Raw genomic sequence first — 21,961 nt, 5'->3', positions numbered from 1 at the left:
GCAAAAGGAAGGCTTAAAAAATTCCTAAAATTAAGAAAGCGGCAGCTTATTAAAGACAAATTAACTATATCAAAGACAGACATCGATGTGGGAGGACATTAACTGATGGTGCTGTGGATGAATTTAGACTAAAAGAGACAGAATGATAAAAAAAACAAAGACAGCTGGAAGGGTGCTCGGATGAGAACATTCCTTTCACATAAAGCCACTGAGCATATTTTGAAATGATGGTTCCCCTCTGGACAACTTCTCTCGCCAGAGGGCTGTAAGTCAGAACAGACAGGAGTTGTCTGTTGCTGTGACACTATGGGGACAGCTCAGCTACAGTCAACACAATGCAGCTCACATGTTCGTGCTTACGGAAAGCTGACAAAGCTGACAGAGAGGAAAGCTGCTGGACATCTAGAACTGCATCTGACAATGATGAGTTCCACAGGAGTGTCCCCCCCTCAGAATTTTTGATCTGGAACATTTAACACTTTAATCCTGGAGTTTTCTATTACAGTACATTAGCTGATCCATGTCCACAGCTACCACTACTCAGTACAAATAGCAAAAGCCTTTACACACGTTCTTCTAAGTCTGACTCCTCTGGCAGAAGCCAACGAGACAATACGTACTACAACATGTCATTAAAAATAAATTCAAAGTATACTTGGACTATAAAATATAAACAAGGCGACATCAGAGATGTGCCATGTTTCCTTTCTGTTTTTTCTTTGTCTAACAACACATATGCTTTCGTTTGACTTTTTTCACCTTTTTACAACCACAATAAACTTATAAGTTATATATTTAACTGTAATGAGTGCATGTTATGCGATTCCAACAACTTTCTCTTCATAAAAAAAAAGTCAAAACACTTCGATACTGCGGCAGCTATAGCAGCTGACAGCAATGGAGGACTAAGACAACTGTTGCTATGCTGTGTTCAATGCACAGCCGGTGTAAACAAGGTGAAAGGATAATGAGCTGAGGAAACATTCTGTGGTTATGTATGTTTGTGGAGCTATACATTTCTAAGGGTTCTTTGTCTTTATGCGATTTACAGAACTAGTTTATCTGAGCACTCAACAGGCTGGCAGTGTGCTGTGCACAGACAAGAGAGTGCTGTGTCTGCCAAGCAGAACAGCAGCAGGTCAGAGATTATACATAAAGAAAAACCTAAACTGTCACTGTAGTGCAAACACATTACCATTTCATCAGAAATGTTATCTATCCAAAATGCAGAAACTCATTGGGAGGCCACAAAATGGGCATGAAAACACATACACGTTCATTTAAAACATCCAATGTGGGCTGGCTTTCATATAAGCTTAGGCCCAAGTTTGTTTAGTGCTCACTGACAAACATATGCTTCATCAATTCTCTAAACTAATCTATTGCATACACACTCGCACGTATCCACCCAACGGTTAGATTTAGAGTGGAACAAGCGCTGCGGTTTTTGACCACTCAGAGCTTGGGTGAATTTATGATTAAGGGAAATGTTTCAGAGTAAAAGAGTGGTGATTTCCCTTCTTTTTTTTCTTTTTTTTGCATCAACTTGGCTCTTCTCAACTCCCAAGACAGCCAGCTGGTTACACAACACACACGTCATCTTCCAAGGAAACACTGTCCCAGTCGTAGATTGATAATACAAAAGAAACTCTACCCCGAGAGCTGCTAGTCACACATCGCTGCTTGTCACATAAAAAAAATTACCAAATGGAAAGTTTCTTCCTCCGTACTAACAAGCAGAGCATACATGTAAGCGGGCAAATTTATGCCATTTCACAGCTCGAGCTTTGCATCTGTCCCTCAGCCTGTCATTACTTGCCTTCTATGACGGGGAACAATGCAGAAAAATGGACGGTTAGAAGTTCCTGTTACAACTAAGAGTCTTCAGCCCTCTTTTTTATGTTTTTGCACTCTTAAATATCTATGTTTGAATCACACAGCAGTAGCTGTGAGAGTAGACTAATGGCAAAAAATGCAGTAATGTTTAAATCAAACCAAGAACAAACAGTGCAGCAGTAAAACCACACACATGAACGCGTGTGTTTTCCTTCAGAGGGATCTCTGTGTGATGTCATACCGTGGAGCCAAAGACAGAAAAGTTTTAATATTTAAGGAAAGGACTTTCTTTTCCATGTCTCACTGATTCATGTGTTTGTTCCTGCTAAGAGGATCTTTGAGAAGAGTGTGCACAAAGCAGTAAATTTATGTTCAACGTTCCCTATTCTCAGTTTGTAGAAGCCAAGCTAAATAAAAATCTATGACTGATGAGGTAAAAAAAAAAAAAAAAGAGGCAAAAGCTACACTGGAAACAAGCAGCTTATAAAAAATAAAAAAAGACAGAGAAATAGAAGAACAACAACAGATAAAATATGACTGACGTACTGAATAATCCATGAGGCAATAATACCAGACATGCAGGCTGAGGCAGTTTGTTTTGTCGGACCCAGAGGTTTGATATCATATCAATCATAAGCCTGTAACAGCCAATACATTTTAAAGAGGCACATTTCAGGCATCTCAAAGCGGCCTTTAAGGATCAGATGGTGTAGTGGTCTTTGAGTGTAATACATTTGTCTCACTTACCTAAGTAGGGTATGCAAGAGACCATGCTCTGACTGCTAATGAAGTCTCTTAGTCGTTTATAGTTGTCTTCTTTGGACATCAGGTAGTCGAGCCGATCAAACGTTGCTTTGTCCTTTCGACTTAGCAACTATGAAGGGAAATGGAAAAGTAAAATAGAAAAATGAAGACACTGAAATAGGCTTAAAATGCATCAAGGCTAGCAAAAATACAAAAATAGAATTAAACTTAATTGATGCTATTTCCTTTATTTCATCTACAACAGTGTGTGCTTGGGGAAAGTGTAATCTAATGAATGCTGTCCATGAAGGTGTGTCTGTAAACATAATAAGATGTGAAATGAGCCGGAGAAGCAGCACTAATGCTGAGAGAGGCAGATACTGTATAATAAAGCAGAAACTCCTCCTGTATCAGACAAGTTTTAAAAGGTTTTAGTTGTTTTTGACCAACTTAAATGGTCTTTTTAGGGTTTTTAATACAGACAAGCTAAATGGGGTTTGAGTTCCTGTGTGGATGCATTTTGTGCAGGAGAGGGGGGACTTAATAGATGCTTTGGTAAAAATGAATGCAATTATGCAGAGCAGTCATTTTTAGACAAGAGGATTAGGTGCCTGTACATTATGAAGTAATAGCTGGATATATAAAAGCCAGCATAATCGTACAAGATTGAAAAACGAACTGCTATCACTCCTTGAGGCTGCTTTTTCCCTTTGTGTCCATCAGGCTGTCTTAGTGTCCAAGACTGTTGCACGGTTACTGCCCCCATATTAACATCACCACCTCTCTGCATTTTTTGTGATACTCTGAAACATGACATTAAAACTATACAGCACTCTGAAAAACAGTGTTAGCAACAGCTAGTTTATGTTGTCTGCTAACCAGGATTGTGTTTCAATTCCTCACTGGTTCCGATCAAAACACAAATTTATTGAAAGATTTTTCCTGATCTTTATTCTTTCCAGGTCTCCTTAATGCCCACCAGGCTTACAGTAAGGCAAAGTGCATCAATGTTGCTTATTGTTAATCTTATTTTAGCTCTGCACATAAAAGTGTTTTTTCTTAAATTCTACCAAAAAGTGACACTAAAAGAACTCGTACAACAACAATGCATAAAAAAAATCTTACAGTTGAACTCAGTGAGTCTGCTGAGCTGCAAATTGTAATTAAAGACATTTTTACCCTCAATATGGAGGTTTTACATCTTCAGAGACAACACAGACTGGTTGTCATGCATATACATGTTAGTAAATGGACACTGGTCATGTCCGTACCAGATGTTGCTGAATTTTTCCTTCAAGTACTGAAGACATTGTTATCTCTCAATATATTCAACTCTGAGAAGGATAATAAGGTCAAGAGATGGTGAACACTTGTCTTGTAATTGAATCGTGTGAGTTTAGGTTGTTGTGAATGCACAATTTTTATTCTCCCCAACTCTCATACACTGTATTATCTCACCTGTGCTTGTTTTTTTTTGTCTTTGGTTACATGTCTTATCTTATTATATGCCGTATAGGATTAATATATCACATTTGCATGAAAAGCAGGCTAAATATACTTACCGCCCATGTTTTGGTAAGCCTGAAGATGGGTGCACTCTGTAACCCTGACACCACAGCCATGACAGCATGGAGGTTGTTCATGTCACACAGTTTCTATGAAATGTCATCACACACGTATTTAGTTTGTGCAACCAACCCTCATGAGGAATAAAGTTGGATTGAGCTCAGACATGTGTACCTTGGCGGTGCGAATGTACAGACTCAGCACCTCAGCTCTGATCTTCAGGGTTTGGGCATGAAGGATCTCTCGTACCACCCAGAAACTTGTCTGGAGAAAAACACATTAGCAAGGATTTCAGCAGCAAGCAAAACTCACAGAACTGCCAAAAACAGATTTAAGACACAATCATGCATAATATCCAAGGCTCAACGAGGATTTCAGGTGTGTTAAATTTGGGAACTGGACATCTGCATCTCCAGATCACTACAATTCGAATCAAGAGCCAAAAAGTGCAGCAGCCGCCAACATACCTCAGGCTCTGAAACCAAAGTAAAGCAGACGGTTAAGAGTAATGCTCCATTAGAGTCATTAGAAATTAGCATTTGATGAAAAACAAGACCATCAGTTGATAATCTGCTTCATTTCAACTGGTAGAAATGCATGATAACTCCAAGTATGTCAACAGGCAAAGGAGGGAGAAGATATTGAATACACGTGTGTGTTCAGGAGACTTGGCCAGACTGGGAGTGATGTCGGAAATGTGTCTCTTTAGGGAGCTCGCTGGCAGGACAAAGTTCTGATTAGACATACACATTCAGACATGTCAGTGAATCAATCAGTGTTTGAGCTCTTGGGATGTCGGGAATGGAAAGAAGGGAAAAAGAAAAGCGAGGGAATGAGAAGGGAAGTTAGATTCAACGCTGCGGGGCTCTAAGGGTTTTCACAGCTCACAGCTGTCTGCACATTGTGTTCTGATAAGACATAAAGTCGGACCATCTCTGTGTCTTATTTTAGCACAAAAACATGATCCTTTCTGGGATCTTATCTACATGTGTCTCCCTCATTTTCAATCTCCTTTAATAACAAACTTTTCCTAAAAGATGAATTGTAATTAAAGTCATGGACTATTGTGTTTTCTTTGTAGAAGTCCAGATACAGCTTGGACCACCTTCTGCATCTTTTCCAACCTTCTTCATGTGTGGACCCCAACCTATCTGTCTTTGCCTGCTTTTTCCTGGAAAATACCCCAATACTTGTTTTTTTCTGGGTAGAGGTGAAGAGCTGAGGAGCTAAATTCACCCAGCTACTCTTCACTCACTCCCTGCTGTGTCCCATAGACAGGATGGAAACGTCAAACTAGCTCTAATCCATGGGACAGTGTATCCACAGAAAACATAGAGGCATATGTTTTTAATTCTTCACCATTTCTCGTAAAGATGGATGCAGAGAAGGAGTGGGACATTTATGAAAATTGACAGAAGAAGCAAAGATGGTGGACCCAGACTTTAATTGACTTTACCTTCGGCTTCAACTTAACAGCAAACGAGACTTTCTAGTAACTGTAACGTGTGATTCCAGTGTGGGATAAAAAAAACATGTTGCAACTTCTCTTTTAGTTTCCTCTGAGGTCCTACTTGATATCTGAGGTCACCCTGGATAGAGGATCTCTGTAAAAATCACTGTGCCTATGGGCTTCATTACAGAGCATGTGCTGCATACGGTTTTGCCGTCCAAAAGTGCACACAGATGAGATCACTCATGAGTGCTCCCCATACAGTAGACACATTCAGCGGTGTGTATATGTGCCTGAGTGTGAAGCCTATTTAAACAGGGAGCTGTCTTTGCACATCCTGTACAGAAGGAGGATGTCTTGGTGGCAGTGTTTAACAGAGAACCGAAACCTCCAGATGGAGCTACAAGGGCCCGCTGATTCTATAATCATACATTAGCAGAAGCAGATGAAATTAAACCACGAGCTGATAGCTGTGCATCAGCCAGTTTAACGACCTGAGGGGAGGAAGGAAGAGATGGAAATTCAGATCTGGCAGATGACTGATGTCAGGATTTCATCCCTGATGTGCTGACACTTAGTCAACGATCAAATCTAAAAGATCTAACATATATATTCAAATTACAGCACAATTTCTGTAATAGGCTTATGTAAAAGCAACTAAACCTCCCAAAAACAAAAAGCAGTGCATTCATCATTATGTGTTAAATAGACCGGCCAAGTATTTTCTGCTTTATTGGCTCCTAAAGCAGGGCAGCAACAAACCCAATAATATGGCTTGAGCTCATACAGAGGGGCTTTCTGGGGCCTCTCTACCTTCACAGGCCAAGTGCTTTTATCCAGCTCATTTTCCTTGGCTTACAGCTGCTGAATGAGTGCAGCAAAAACTTCTTGAATCACTGTTTGGGATCTGAGATACATGGCAAAGTTTCCACAGCAACAACATTCTTGTTAGATTATCTCATATTCATATTGGAGGGCAGTAAAGTGGGTCTTGGAGGAGATTGGCAAAAACACTGGAAGCAGATTAAAGGGCACAGCTGCCCCTTGAATTATTACCCCCAACTTCATGTTGATATAACAAGGCACTGAAAGGGAGTGTATAACACGGTCCGACACATGCCCATTAATACTTATGTATGCCAGAAACAAGGGGCAGCTAAGGACAAATAACATGTTTTACTCAGACCTGTATTATTTTGGGGGGGTTGGAATTGTCTGCTTATAATATAGTTCATTTCACGAGCAAGACGGGGAAGCAGAGATCATTAAGAGCTGCCATGACAAACACAGTGACCACCTCTGGGAGCGCTGGTGTGATGATGTGGCGGGGGAGGATGGAGGCAGAGGGCATGATGGAAAGAAGAGCTGTCATCTCTTCATACCTCAAAGGCCAAGACTCATAAATCTCCAAAAAGGCAGGAGGAGTAGTTTTTCCTTCTTTTTTTTATTTTTATTTAGTTTTTCCTTTTTTTTTTTTTAATTATTATTATTTCTAACATAAGCTGTGAACAAAAACACTGTATTCTTCCCACCTGATTGAACCTGCGGGTGAAGGCCACAACGTTTGGAGCAGAGCTGTGCTTTTCCTTTTTGTTCCAGCCGCAGCTTGACAGCTCCTGAAAGCATAAAAACAATGAGGGGAAAAACTTAAGATTGTGTGCTGAGCCACGGGGCATTTTGTGTACACCCGCATTTTACTAATGTATTTAGCAGTCTAACTGGAGGTCACTCTGTAGGAAATGGAAAGGAGGATATGCTTGGAGAGAAAAGCAGATGAGAAGAAAGAAGATGAAGATGAAGATGAAGATGAAGACTAGATCCAGTCAAAGGCTCTGACAGATTAATGAATGACTGCAAAAACAAACTGGTTAAGTTATGCAGGAGCACGTTCATCTTCAGTGCAGAGCTGAGTAGTGTACACGGACAGAGACGTCGTTAAATCCATAGTAAGCTGAAGAACGAATGCCAGCTGCACAACTGGCAACTGTGGTTGTGTTAATACAATGTTAATGAGACATTTAAAAGAACAACTAAATATAAGCAATGCAAACTTCAATACTGTCAAAAGAAAATTTGTTTTTCTATGCACTGGGAGCGAGAAAATGTCAGAGCACGCTGAAATGAAACCTTTTTATTGACTAAATATAAAAAAAAATTAAGAGTTTGTCACCAAATACCGAAGGGATGTAATTGTAAGAGAAACTAAAGCCACAAATCACTGGATTTTAAAAGCCACGTGCAATTTTTCACATCATAATTATTAGGGCTGTGACGATATGCTTTTGTCCCGATTTGATTTGATTCCGATTTTTTGGGTGCCGATACGATTTGAATTGCGATTCTCAAAATTCTTCAGTATTGATGATTTTTGTCATTAAAAACAATTTATTTATTTATTTTTAAATAAAATTTCTTTCTGCAAGTAATTTTTCTTGATTTCAGTTTGGAAAAAAAAACACAGATCATCATTCTGCTGCTATAATGCTCAAGAAGACCAGTAAAAAGATCAATAAAAACAATGAAAATGACAAAAATTTAAAGCGGATTAATTTTATTTATTTGGGGAAAAAAATTGATTTTAAAATTGTCAAGAAAAAAATCCCGATTTCCGATTTTTCAATTCTATTTTCCCACCCCTAATAATTATCATTACTTGTATATGTTAAAACCTAGTGAGTCTCATTAATGCTGCTCCTACAAAGCAGCGGCAGCTGCGGAAGCAGCAGCAGCACAAACACCGATCTCAGAGAACTTCATTAAGAGGAAGAATAGTTATTTTGGAAGCTGAACACAGAAATTCCAACACCGCAAACACAAACAGTCGTCTCATTGTGAGCATCAGGCTGGACTTCAGCTGCTGTCCTCAGCAAAGAGGTAAAAACAGAGACCACACAGACATTGCAAGGGGAACCCAGTCCCTCCTTTGGCCCCCACAAACTGTCCAGAGGCCAAGGACACATAACAGTAGGAAAGATGTAGTGCAGGCCCTCCTCCTGAACCCTGCCAGCCCGGCTGTCTTGAGCTACAATGTGAACAGCTGAATCAGGCTCCTCTACTCTGCAACCCCTGTTAGGCGGTGTGACCATTTGGAAGCAACAGCCTCAATCTAACTGCTCCATCTTACAGTCCGTGAGCTGGAGCGCATCGGGATGTCTTTTTGCAAGGAAAGGTTGCGCTCATTTAATGGTGAGTCTCTGAGGCAACTAAGGAGGAGGGGGACAAAGAAGCAACATATCAAATACAGATGTTAAAAGCAGACCTTCAAGCGTGGGTGAAGTGATGCCTTAAGTCTATGTTTCCCAAGACAGGATGGGGATACAAGAAAAGAAAGAGTTCAGTGGAGCAGGGATAAAGGAGACTATAAAAATGAAACACTGTGGGGGGACCAAAAGTATCTTCCCACAAGGTTTACGAGCCTGTGTGAAGCCTTACATGTGTTTATTTGGAGCTGAACCAGAGTGGAGGACACTGTAACCCATTTCACCACTAATTATTTGTCCTTTTTAAAAACGTGCTTCCTTCCATCATGTCAATCACACCGCTTCCCCTTCTGCATAACTTTGGTGATGATTCCTAAAACAAGCGCGCTCCTCAGTTTGTAGGAGGTTGATGCGTGTGAACCTTTCATAGTTCCAACTTCCACTTTGCCACCCAGGTAGGCTGACGCCCAAGAAGAAGCTCGCAGACATACTCGCACACGCTTTCACCAAGACCACAACATGTCCACAACCTAAAGTCAACTTTCAACACTGGACCTCTTTCAGCCACCTGGACCTCTCCTCTACTGTTACATCCCATCCATCCAGTTACGCAGCGAGTCAAAATAATGCAAGCAGCACCTTTATTTTTCCCCATTTGGTGTGTTATTATAAAATCAAATTGTCTAGTATATTTAAAAAGCGAGATAAAATTCCACAGCTTTTCTAGCATCTTCAGAGTTTAATTTACTTTGCTGTGTGATGTGTCTTTATGGCTTTTTCATAAAAGTTCAAGTAAAAGAATCGATAATTAAAAAATGACTAACTCTGACAACAGTTGGGTGTTGTCACAATTACATACAAATAAAAACTGATGAGATAAAAAAATTCTTTTGCATCCAAACAATAAAGTTTGGACTGGGACATAAAAGCAACCAAAAACATCTGTAATCTTAACCTTCAAATAAACAACATCTTTTCCATTTGTTATGGTTTAAAACAAAGTAAATACTGCAATTTACAAGTATACTATGATATACAAGTAATGCATAGATACAAATAAAATAAATAGCTGCAGATATGCAAAGAAACTGTGAGGAGCTCATGTGAGATACCACAGGAATTCCCTTTGTTTTCTGTCTACGCTGTAAATGGAAAACCGCGCTGGGACCCCATGGAACATAATTCACCGGCCGCATGCCAAGACAGGAAGCACTGAGAAAAGCTGAAGAGAGGATGGAAAAAAGAAAGAAGATGAGCAAGGGAAGAAGTGAGCCTGAGAAAAAAAAAGTTTTCTGAAAGAAGAGGGAATTTTGCAGAGGTAGGAGGATGACAGGAGGCCCTGAGATGGAAAATCTGCACAGTTGTGTCTGATTGCCGATAAGTGCTTTAGGATGCAGAACTGCAGAGGAACCTAAGACCAAGTCAAATTATGCCTAATTTATGAAGGCACAGAGCTACAGATTAACCTGCCTGCGTCAGATCTGGGTTAATATAAACGCAGAATAGATGAGAACAGAGAAAGGAAAATAGATGAGAAAAGACAAATAAAATACATTAAGTCTCAAGTCTGAAGCAAACAGCAGCAATATTTACCATTCTCTGCAAAACAAGTTATTCTTCCAGGGATACACACGTCAAATACTTTTTTTTACTGCATGTACTTTGTGTGCAGTAAAGTCACCGCCAAGTCACACATGCATTTAAGATATCAAAAGGAACCATTAAATATAATGAGTAAAATAAATTACTGGTGGTGGAATAATTTGGTTCTGACAATAGAAAACCTGTCACTTTTGAAGCATTATTTTCATCAGCAATTACAATAATAAATGTTTCCTTATGATCATGCAGACAGGCTGTGGAAGAATCTTATGACTTTTGTATACCTAATACTGCTCAATTCACAGATTAGGAAACGTGCACAGTCTGTGGAAGATCTACAGGCTGCTCTATGCAACTACAGGAAACAAATCAACTCAGGAAAGTGAAACTTTAGCTGCTCTCATCTCCAACTCACAGACATCTTCTTGACTTATTTGTGACCTTTAACATGTTCAGAGGAGGTCTGCGCTGGGTGCTCTCTCTCTCTCTCTCTCTCTCTCTCTCACACTCTCTCTCACACTCTCTCTCTCTCTCTCACACACACACACACACACACACACACACACACGTGAGGAGCAGACATACTTTTCGGTGTATGTAAAATGGAAGATGACTGCTGTTCCCTGAGAACTGAAGCAGAGCTTGCCAGCCAAAACCACTTAATCACTCACTTGGCTGTTGTCATGACTGTGTGTTAAAAACAAAAGGCAGCCCACTGCCCCCCCCCCGATCCATTTAGACATTTTAATGGCATTTCATTTTGCAAACCAACAGCCAAGGAACATAACAGCAACCCATCTGGGGGTTGTAGATTAAACATCAGTCTGCTCTGCAGTATAGATTATTCTACAAACAACAAAAAACAATATGTATCTCCTGGCTTTTCCATTGGTTATTCCTGCCCTTCGGCCTGAGCAGAAAACTCTTGACAACGTGTTGCTTAGTCATGAAAAACAGCTTTTTCCACAGAGCTCGATCCCACTCATGTGTGGCAACCGTCTCTGAGCTTTCACCTAATATAAAATCAGGTGTGTTTAGATTTTCTGTTTATCTCCTGCGTTACAGCTCCGATCTTTCCTGACTAAATCACTCAAAGCCTTTTATCAACTCGTGAAAAGTTTAAAAGAAAAAGAACACTGGCCGCTTTGATTTTCCTATCCCGACAATAAATCATTCGGCTGTCAGCATGAAGCAGAAGGGGTTGGGACTAACTTTATGCCATCACGGTTTGTGGTGCATCTACTCACAATTTACCTACATTTATTTACTGCTGTCATGACAGAAGGTCATCTTCTCTTCCTCGTCCACAGGGTTTGGTTTGGCTTTTTAGGCCCATCTCCGTACATCTGCTTCATGTTGGTATTGGAAAATCTGAGCTCATAACTTCCTTTGTTGTACTAAAAGATTGTCTGGAGCAATGTTTGCCAGCATATGCTTTAACATCTGATTATGTGTCAAATGTGCAAGTTAAGAAAAAAAAAGATGTCTGTCTCTGCATGTTGCTCTGATTCTTCCACAGTCTCACACTCTTATATTGAAGTAGTTATGATGTGTTTATGGAGACTGAGAAAGGAAAAATAAAAAGATCTGAAACACAAGCACCAACCGGCCAAGTTAAGGTTAGCTTATGATTATTTCACTTCTATCAAGTTCACTGCATTTGGAAATGACTGCATGTTTGGAAGAAAAGCTCAAATAAATTAGTTCAAACTAAAAATATTTCACTTCGATGCATTTTACAATTAAAAAAAAAAAGTCTGCATTTAAAAGTGTTTTTTAATCCATACAATTATTCTTTGTTACGACACAATGAGTTAAATTAATGAGTTGAAATGCTCGAAAAGAACATCTGGATTTGCAAAAGTTTAGAAAATCTGCAGATATCACTTTCAAATTGATGGTTGACTCCCTCAAATCTATAAAACAAAACGAGTCTTAGGTCATATTACATCATGGAAACAAGCAATCTTCCACTCTCTCATCTCACACAACTAAAATGAAAATATTTGTTTCAAAAAGCTGCCAAAAAGCTGCCTGTCAGACCCCAGTTTGTCTCATACTATACACCACAAGATGATTCTGATTTCATTGTTGCAGCAAAGCAATCACAAGGGTTTTGGGGCAAAAACAGGCTGGATGTCAGTAAAAACATAATTACATAACTCAAGGAATAAAGTTATTTCATATTTTCCTATTCTGAGTGAAACAGCACGCGTGTGAACACAAACGCACGTCTGCTTTGCCCATTATGCATCTACTAGGAGGAAAGGGAAGACGGACAGCAGTGGAAACTCCAGCAGAGTTCGGTTATGTTGTAGCAATGCACCTTTTCTCACAGCGAGTGCAGTGAGAACACAAAGACTCTCCCTAGTCCAATCTGTCACATGCTAAGATCTTGCTCTGTCTTCCTGAACGACCTATAAGCTGCTTCTTTCCATCTGGACATTACCTACTCACACAGCCCCTCCTGCAAATGAACCTGACTTATTGCCAAAATGCCCACTCTCGCTAACTTCCTCCTTCTTCATCATCCTTCAAACCCACATCAAGTCATTCACATGGAACAAAACACAAAACAAGCTTCATTCTGTGTACATCTTGCTTTTCCAATCCTTCAATAAAAACCATTTGCGAGTTTTAGAAAGGACAAGCTGCAGAGTGAGTGAAAAGAATTTGCAGCGAGTCCTGTGGGGAACGCACATACAGTACGTTCAGGCTGGACCACATCACACTGAACTGGTCTTAATGCTGCTTTTATGAAACCACAAAGGTCAACCTTAAACAGACGTTATACATGCCTGCTGTCAGGAGAAGCCCCAACAACCTAATGATCATCATCAGTCATCACTAGGCCAACACACTGTGTAGAAACTAATCCAGATACGAGGGGGGTGAAACTGAATCGAAAAATTGAATATCTGATTTTTTTTGTTTCACAACTTTAAAATAGATTTGTTTAGTTATAGATATTTTTTTTCAAATAAATAAAAATAATCCAATATAAAATGTTTGTAATTTTTATTGATCCTTTTACTTGTCTTCTTGGGCTACCATTATAGTAGCAGAGTGATAGTCTGACTACGGTCTTGTTTTTTCCTAATTAAAATCAAGAAAAATGACGGGAAAAAATAGTTTTGTGCATTTATTTTTGTATTTAGTCTACAAATGTCAACAATATCGAAGAATTGTGAGAATCACAATTTAAATGAAATCGGCACCCAAAAAACCGGAATCGAATTGAGACGAACGCATATGGTCACCGCCCTACTAGATACCATTAAAAGTCTGTTTTAACATTTTCTACAACTATTATCTAATGAAGGTTTGAGTGAAAACATGAATTATTCTTCATATTTCACAAATTTGTCTGCATCCTCTGGTTTTTATGATCATTGTACCAGCGCTGGAACTGCTTTAAGTTTATTTAAAGCTGATAACTCATGTTTCCCAGCATGACGTTAACATCCCAAAGAGCGTTTTGTGATGTCAGGAATGCTCATCTGTCTCAGAGCTCCATAAATGTTAAGTGGGGTTGAGGTCAGACGACCGTGGAAGGAAGTCTATATGACAAACACCTCTTGCTCTTCTAAGTGTTTGGGTTCATTATCCTGCTGCAGTAAAAATCCTGCTCTACCAAAGTTCAAACCATGTCTCAGAGGAATGATGTTCCAGCTCTCCGTGGTTGATTCAGTCCATGTGTATTTCAGAGTGAACAGCCTAAGTTTACACTGTAAGCAGCATCACTGATCACTTGAAATTTGATGACAACCATTAATGTTCCCTCTCCATCTCCCCGCTTTATACACACCCATCTTCTGCTACTGCAAGTACGTAAAAGAAGTCAGTAAATCATGCTTTTTTTTTTATATCCCCAAGACGATGTGAAAAGCTGGTATGTCTGAGGTCAGTGTTTGACCTCGTTTTACCTGAGAAAAGACTGAGGCGCACTGTTCGTCCTTTGAGACCATTCAGACAGCCTTCTTTTGGCAAGATTTTTGCTGATAGGGGTGATGGAGCTTTTTTGCCTCTACCTTAAAGCCTGATGCTTTATCCTCTTATGGTGAGATTACCACTGTGCTTTTAAAGGCATGCAGTTCTTCCTTAGAAATGCCTGTTAAAACCCCTTTTAGACAGCATGAAAGTACGACTTCTGACATTCTACCAACCTTCTTCCTACTGGAAGTCTGATGCAAAGCCATCAGAACAACAAAAGCTAAAAAGTTGATTCACTAAAATGAGTCAGCCAAATCCAACTGAATGTCAGCTTAAATTATACAGCTCAAAGAAATTTGGCTTTTTGTGCAAAAAGAGCCAACATGACCAAAGCCACAGGTTTACTTAGCTTTGATTGCTGCTGATGAAACAGAGCAGAATATGTAAAACATTTATCTTCCTTTTTCTCTACTCTTCACAGTGTACTATGTTCAGGTTTAAATGAAGCGGGAGCAAAAACTGTAATGGTGACTCACCTCTGGCTGGATGGCTTTGAATACAGGAGTGTCCATGAGTGTGATCTGACCCTGAGGGAAACCAAACAACACCTTGTTAAACTTGTTTTGCTAATTAATAAAACTTGTTTATTCATAATTCCCAACCTGTTGCTATTTATTATTGCTTTTTTCATCTTTAATCCATCCAAACCGTACCAATCACTGTGGATAAAGTTAACTGTTCCAAGTTTTAATGGACAAACCTTCCAATTCGATTTAATGGATGTATGTGTCCAAACTTTTGATTGGTACCGTTTATCCATAACTAACTATTTGACTGAACAGCTTGGATGATGCTATTGTTAAGGAAGTAGTGTGCTTCTGACAACCCATCACTGTCCTAACTAGCAGAACCACTTAATAGCCTTCACATAGCAGTGGGAAAGGATTAGGGGAAAATAAGGTACACAGTGCCCCCTTGTGGTTGAAGTGGGGAGAACACAAGAGTCGATGATGAATTTTAATTAGATGCCAGATATTAAGAAGACACTTTATTCTTGGGGAAATTGAGTGCATGAAAAAGAGGCTAGCCAAACACGAATGTGACTTTGGGGTTTGTTCAGAGCCAGCAGTGGAAAGTTTTCGCAGCGGCAGCTGAGAATTCTATTAGTGCCTGCTTAGCACTGCCAAAGATCATCAATTATTACTGACCCAAACTCTGACCCCATTTCTACCCCTAACATCCCATCTCCTCCTGTCTCAAGTAAGCACTTCACATTTGTGCTTACTGAATACTTTGCCTTTTAAAAAGAACAGGTTAATGAGAGAAGAAGAGACGGACTGACGGACATGCAAAACACAGACTTGACTTACTGCATACTCCTCGGGAGTCACCTTTAACACATCGAACACAACAGCATCAAAACTCTTCTTCAGCTCTGAAGATCCCTTATCACTGAGAGATTCTGAGCTGCTGCTCTTCTAGTGGAGACACACACACACACACACACACACACACACACACACACACACACACACACACACACACACACACACGCACACACACACACACACACACACACACACACACACACACAGTTCAGACTAATGACAGTGTTTAAAGAGAGATGTGAATTTATTGACTATAATGTTTGGAGTGAAAGAAGTTGAGCAGTTTGGACAAGAGGCATTTTACAATGAAAGAGGATTATTGTAAAAACTAAGTGTGTCCTCACCTCAGACACACAGATCGCCGTAGTGGTGATACTTGACTGGCCATTAGGGAGGTCCATCATTCCCATACCATCTAGCACTAGCGCAGGAGACCGTTCATCATCCTCAGCTGCAGCAAAGTCTGCCCAGCCCCCTGCACACACACAGAAATCATGATAGTGAGTAAATGTTACACCATATCCTTATCATTATTACCTTTATCTCTGCAATAGTGATCCCTTAGCTTGTAGCAGCAGCAGCAGCACCACCTACTGGATGCAAGATCTGCAAATTCTCCACTTCACTTCAATATTACATCCAGTTAACTTGAAAATGAGCCCCCGGAAAATGAGTCGTAGATTTGTGACGCAGGTCAGCTCAGTTAGTGTCCCAGCAGGCCTGTGAATGCCATATGGATGCACACTTTCACAGCCTGTCTTTACTACACTCGAGAAAGGACGGGACAGAAGGAGCTTAGGATGAGCATTAAGAAAAGATCTGTGGAGGGAGTTTGTTCTTTGTTAGCTCCACAGTACTAAACAGCTTACCCTGCCTACTGCCTCCTGAAGACAATCCTGTTCAGACCGTACTTTACTACATCGTGTGGAGAATCATTGGGTAAACAGTGTAGTTTGACTGTTGGGCACATCGATAAATCCAAATTATTATTAAACCACACACCTTAAAATATCAAACAGTTTAACCATATTTTGAATTTTCATCCATTTTCAGCAGTTATCATATCCACCTTTTTATCAAAAAGGGCCAAAAGAATAAAGTCTGAATGTTCAACCACTACTAACTGCTGGCTCATAGTTTCTCCGTAGACTTTAAAAGAAGGGAAGCTGGAGACAGGTTGTTGTTCAGCGCTATCCCAGGTCTTTATTGTCTGTTATTATAGCAAAGCAGTCTATAGATACGGCTGATGGAGCACAGTTTTGTATACTAATCACAACCTTCATAAATCCATCTTCAACCAGCAAAGATTTGTCTAGTTCAACGTTTCTCAAATGGGGGTACGCGTACCCCTGGCGGTACTTCAATGCATTCTAGGGGGTACAATAGATTTTTGAAAACATTTTATGAATTTATGTTTCCTTTAAACCATCATTTAATAAAATAATATAAATATTTTATTTATTTCATGAAATGTAAGTGTACATTCATAAACTGAAATTACATTTAGATTTACACCACATCATTCCTCCCAAAATCCCACATTCCCACGTGAATTGAACCCCAACCGTTGCGCGCCAAATCATATCAGTCAGTCACTGTCGCCTTGACAACGCAAACAACGGAGTCCTAGTTGAAGTGTAGTAGAGATGTGCACGGTTAAAGTTTAATAAACCAAACCGAACTGACAAAGTGCTCGATTTCATGCTTTTTTCTTCACTAAAAATACTTTGCAGTAGTTATGGGATACGTGGTTGAAGAAATATTTTTCAAGGGGTGCTGCGTTGCAAAAAGGTTGTGAACCGCTGGTCAAGTTCACCGCCTAAATGATTCTTTACTTCTGAAATTTCTCTGCTTCCTTGACTAAAACTCCAAAGACTGACAGAAATTAGAAATATTTAACCCTTTTCTCCCTTTCTTTTTTAAACCAGAGGATCAATAACATTTCAAGAGCAATAAATGAACGCTGCACAAGTTTTATTTGATTAAAAATAACACCAATAGTTTCCTTTTACTGATAGATCTGAAAAATAACAAGTCTTTAACCTAGACAAGGTATCGAGTCTGAGAAGAAAGCACTGCAAGTAACCAAAAATGAAAAACAAACTGCGATTATTCTTCACCAAGAACACTCTTGGAGGCAGCAATGAAAAATAAAAGGAGTTTCTTTGAAGACTGAAGGCTAGCTTCAGTATGTGTGTGGGTGTGTGTGCATGCCTGCAAGTTCTTCTGGCTGGCTCCTGCCTTAACAGGCTGTGTTTTAGCAATCATTAGGGGCCCTCTGCAGTTGCATTCTGCACGCTGCGTCATCTCAGCCTCCCTGATATCATCACAGAAGCACATATTTGTACAGGAAGCAATACCTGCCTTGTGTTTACAACTCAGAGTCTGTTGTTTATGAATCTTAAACCTGTAATTACCTTACTTCCTTTTTTTAATACCTATGCATGCTTTGTGTTTTACACCAGTATTGCTTATGGAAAAATTATGTGACATATATACTGTATTTTCCAGACCATAAAGTGCATTTAAAATCCTTAAATTCTCTCGAAAATCGACAGTGCGTCTTATGATCCGGAGCGCTTTAATTATTAATTCATTTTGGTTATGCTTATTGACCTCAAACTGATCTTATGTGGAACACGGTGCTTAAAAATGCAGTCAAAATGTTTTTGTACCACTTCAGGGCATTACTACTGTCAGCCGCCTCGCGGAGTAATACGTACTGTGCTTTGGCTTCAACATACCAGTACCAGTTCATTGTGTGGGACCATGGAATAAGTGCATTAAACAACTTAGACATGCATTACCAGTAGGGTTTTAATGCATAACAAGCTGTCTAGAACACCATGACGTGCAGTGGCACTAATGCACAGTTTTATTACATGGATCCCAATAGTTTAATTTGCTTCTATGATGGTCCCACACAGTAAACATTGTATAGCAAATGTTTACTTTTTTTTTTTTTTTTTTTTAAATAAAACTTGCCAAATATGCTGAAGTACAGGAACTATTTTTTGCTGGTCTCGATGTACTTTTTATGCTAAACAACTGTTGTCAAACTACAGGTGTTTCTATTATTAACCTGTCAAAAGCTGATCTGAACCAGCTGATTAAGGTGTTGCTATGGTGACGCCCGCAACACTAGTAGAGTTATATAAAGGTGATTTAACGTGTCAACTGGCAGAATTATCACTAACCATGATGCAACTTCTAACCCGTAGTGTCTTATGTATAAAAAAAGATGTGATACTAAAAGACATTGATATTGTGCCTTATTATCCAAAGCGCCTTTTGGCCCGAAAAATACCCTATCTGTGATATCAAAGTGATATTTTTACCACTGCAGCAAGCCATTGTGATAAATGTAACTTGCAAAATTGTGTTTAGACAAACAGAAAAAATACACTCATACAACAGAAACTGTTATTTTTGCGACCTACTACCCAAGCCATTCCACTTTTAATAAAAGCCTGTACCCAGTAAGCTTCCATCTCAACTACTGCAGGCAACATAAAAACCCCTCGTTTGCACCTGTAACTGTGATGTTTCCAACTACAACCAAATCTCAAGGTGATTAAAAATTATTAGCATACCACCCTGCAGCAGTCACACATGCAACCACAGAAACATCCCCCTTCCAAAGACCATGCCCACACAGACAAGGCCGTATTTACCAGATATGTGTCAGATGCGCATAGTGCCAGAAGTGAAGTTGCCTATTGTTCCGTTTTCCTCCCTCTTTCTTTCCGTCTATTGAGTCCTGTCTTTCTTCCAGGCTGGCTCCTGCTGCCTGTGTGAAAGTGAAAACAAAAGAAACAGAGAAGGGAGAGACAGAAAGAAAGGCAGCGTGATTATTCTGACCGTGAGGAAAACCCACGCAGCCATATGTAACAAACAGAACCACAACACTCCAAAAAATGATCTGAAGCATACAGCTGATCAACAACATGACAAGAATAAGAGCCAGTCAAGTAAAACTTAAGTTTTCTTTTTACTGTTGCAAATTTAGATTTTTTTCATTTTTAGTTTGTTCATGGTAAACATCCAACTTGAACTCTCCAACCACCACCAGCTTCATCCATCAATCGCAAACCCCTCCAAGCTGCTGACATGATTCACATCAGTCAGTAGGTGTCTCACTACTCTGCAAAATAACAGCAGATGTGAAGGACTGAGGGCAAAGTGTGCATGCTGGGAGACCGAGATTGGCCTTTAGTCATCATGCAGCAGCTGAGATCTCATCTTCTCCAATTTGCTATCATGATGGAAAGGAGTACACAGCTCACAAGCTGAACAACGAGAAAATAAAGATTTTCAATGACCAAAGTCAACATTAAGTCTTTGTTTCATAAAAGACATACACAATGGCACTGTACAAACATTTAACTAGTGTAAATAACAAGAGTCATGTCATGTTCATCTCCTTACTGTGTACAGATACCAGTCAGATATCTTGTTAGGAAGTTAGAAAGGATGAATGAAATGAATGAATGAAAAATAAAATCCATTTCTGGCCATTTACAGTCAGTTCCTGAGTTGCTTGTCAGTCTTGATTTAAACCCTTCTGTGAGAGTACATGTATAACTTTACAGCTTCCTACAAAGTGTACATCTCCAGTTATATCTTTTTTAAAAAGTCCTCGCCTGCCTGATGCAGTTAAAACAAACCTCTTCCTTATAACATCATCTATGCACCTCTAAAAGGGAAGCAACTGGAATGAGTCTGCTGACAACTGTCAGCTGAGAGAGTATGATGCATGTAGCAACAGGGTATCAGTTTGTGTTTGGGAAAGGCTGGGAATAATTATAAGGCTGACAGTGTTTTTAGAGAATAAGACAAGGATAAGACTTCAAGAGGACAAGACCAGGTTTGGAGTAGGAAGCAGAGGATGAGTGACAGAAAGTAGAACGGCTCGTGTTGGAGCTTGTAGGAAGGGACGTGTCGTTACACTAAACGTGACTCATTACATCGCATGGCAAGTGCTGTAAAGCCAGCAGCTCTGGATCAACCACCTCTCTCTCCCTTCCTCTATTCAGGTCCCCAAACTGCCTTTTAACAAGCACGCACTGTGGTGCGCGCGCACACACGCACGCACGCACGCACGCACACACACACACACGCGCACACACACACACACACACACACACACACATTGTGCCTCTCTGTAACAAGGCCCGATGGCCTTGTTACAGAGAGGCACAATGTGTATGAGTGAGCATTTCTGTGCGTCAGTATGCACATGCCAGCATATTTGTGTATGCAACACACTAACCATCCTGCACAGACCCTTTGCATTCCTGTCTCCAGTGGCCCTGAAAGCAGGTCTCCACCACCTCCAACTGGCATGTAATCTGTCCTCCTTACACTTCTTTGTCTGTCCTTAAATTCTTTACTTCAGCCTGATTTTGCAGCAGAAATACTTATCTACAAACTGGAAGCCTGTTAAGTATTCACATGTTTTTGTGTTTGTACAGCCAGTGTGACAGTCTGTTGCAGTGCTGAGAGAAATTTATACTTTAAGCTGAAATGATGAATTCATCTGTATGAAATTAACAAAATATCAATTATTCCGTTTTTTGTTTTTTTTAAGTGCAGCAAGCAATAAATGTAACATCTGAATCATACAGTATTGATCCTGTCCAGTGATTCAGTAGGCCTAACCATTTCCCTTTGTAAAAAAATGTTTTGCTCCAAGATTAGCATGCCATTTTAATTATTTATTAATATATGGTAGTCATAACAAAACTGTAGGGCTTGTTTCCAGATGGTCCTGTACAATAGAAACATCACATAACCTGGCTTTTAGAGACAATGTGCATCATATTGCTCCCAGCACATTTCCATATATATAAGTTACTTTATTTTATCCCCAACAGTAGGTGTACACTATCAGCAGCACACACAGAAAAGAGATGCATTACTTACTGTGTTGTAGTACAGGCTTAATACTGATGGTGACATTTATGTTCCCACAGTCTTGCTGCAGGTGGTGTTATATTCATGGTTTATTTCCATTTGTCTCCATATGGGTGGTCCTAATGATTGGTTTCTTATCTTACAGAGGGCATTAACTTTCTTGACAGGCATAGCAGCCATTTTTGTTCCGATTCTACAGTTTTTAGGTTTCCTTATTTCCGTTTCTTTTTTCTTCTCCACTCTCTTCTCTCTTGTTTCCCCCCTGTGTCAAGTTCAGCATTAGATGTAACTTAGCAGCGTACAAAATAAAGAAATCCAGTATTGAT

The 21,961-nt window shown here is 39.8% G+C and overlaps 1 protein-coding gene across 1 annotated transcript in view; it reads right to left on the bottom strand.

Moving 5' to 3' along the window:
• ralgps2 (Ral GEF with PH domain and SH3 binding motif 2) overlaps positions 1-21,961 on the bottom strand; it is a gene marked incomplete at its 3' end in the record, with an annotated part of 57,306 nt that overhangs the window by 23,200 nt on the left and 12,145 nt on the right. The window contains exons 2-9 of the mRNA XM_079245047.1: positions 19,394-19,509; positions 16,064-16,194; positions 15,702-15,809; positions 14,868-14,918; positions 7,129-7,212; positions 4,321-4,410; positions 4,143-4,235; positions 2,584-2,710 (exon numbers count right to left, since the gene is read on the bottom strand). Coding sequence (XP_079101173.1) covers positions 2,584-2,710; positions 4,143-4,235; positions 4,321-4,410; positions 7,129-7,212; positions 14,868-14,918; positions 15,702-15,809; positions 16,064-16,129 — 619 coding nt within the window. The 5' untranslated portion in view covers positions 16,130-16,194; positions 19,394-19,509. The remainder of the gene's footprint in view (positions 1-2,583; positions 2,711-4,142; positions 4,236-4,320; positions 4,411-7,128; positions 7,213-14,867; positions 14,919-15,701; positions 15,810-16,063; positions 16,195-19,393; positions 19,510-21,961) is intronic.

Source organism: Telmatherina bonti (genome assembly GCF_933228915.1).
Source record: "Telmatherina bonti genome assembly, chromosome: 8".
Lineage (NCBI taxonomy): Eukaryota > Metazoa > Chordata > Actinopteri > Atheriniformes > Telmatherinidae > Telmatherina > Telmatherina bonti.
Note: the sequence above shows the minus strand (reverse complement) of the source record. Positions and strands in the feature narration are given on the sequence as shown.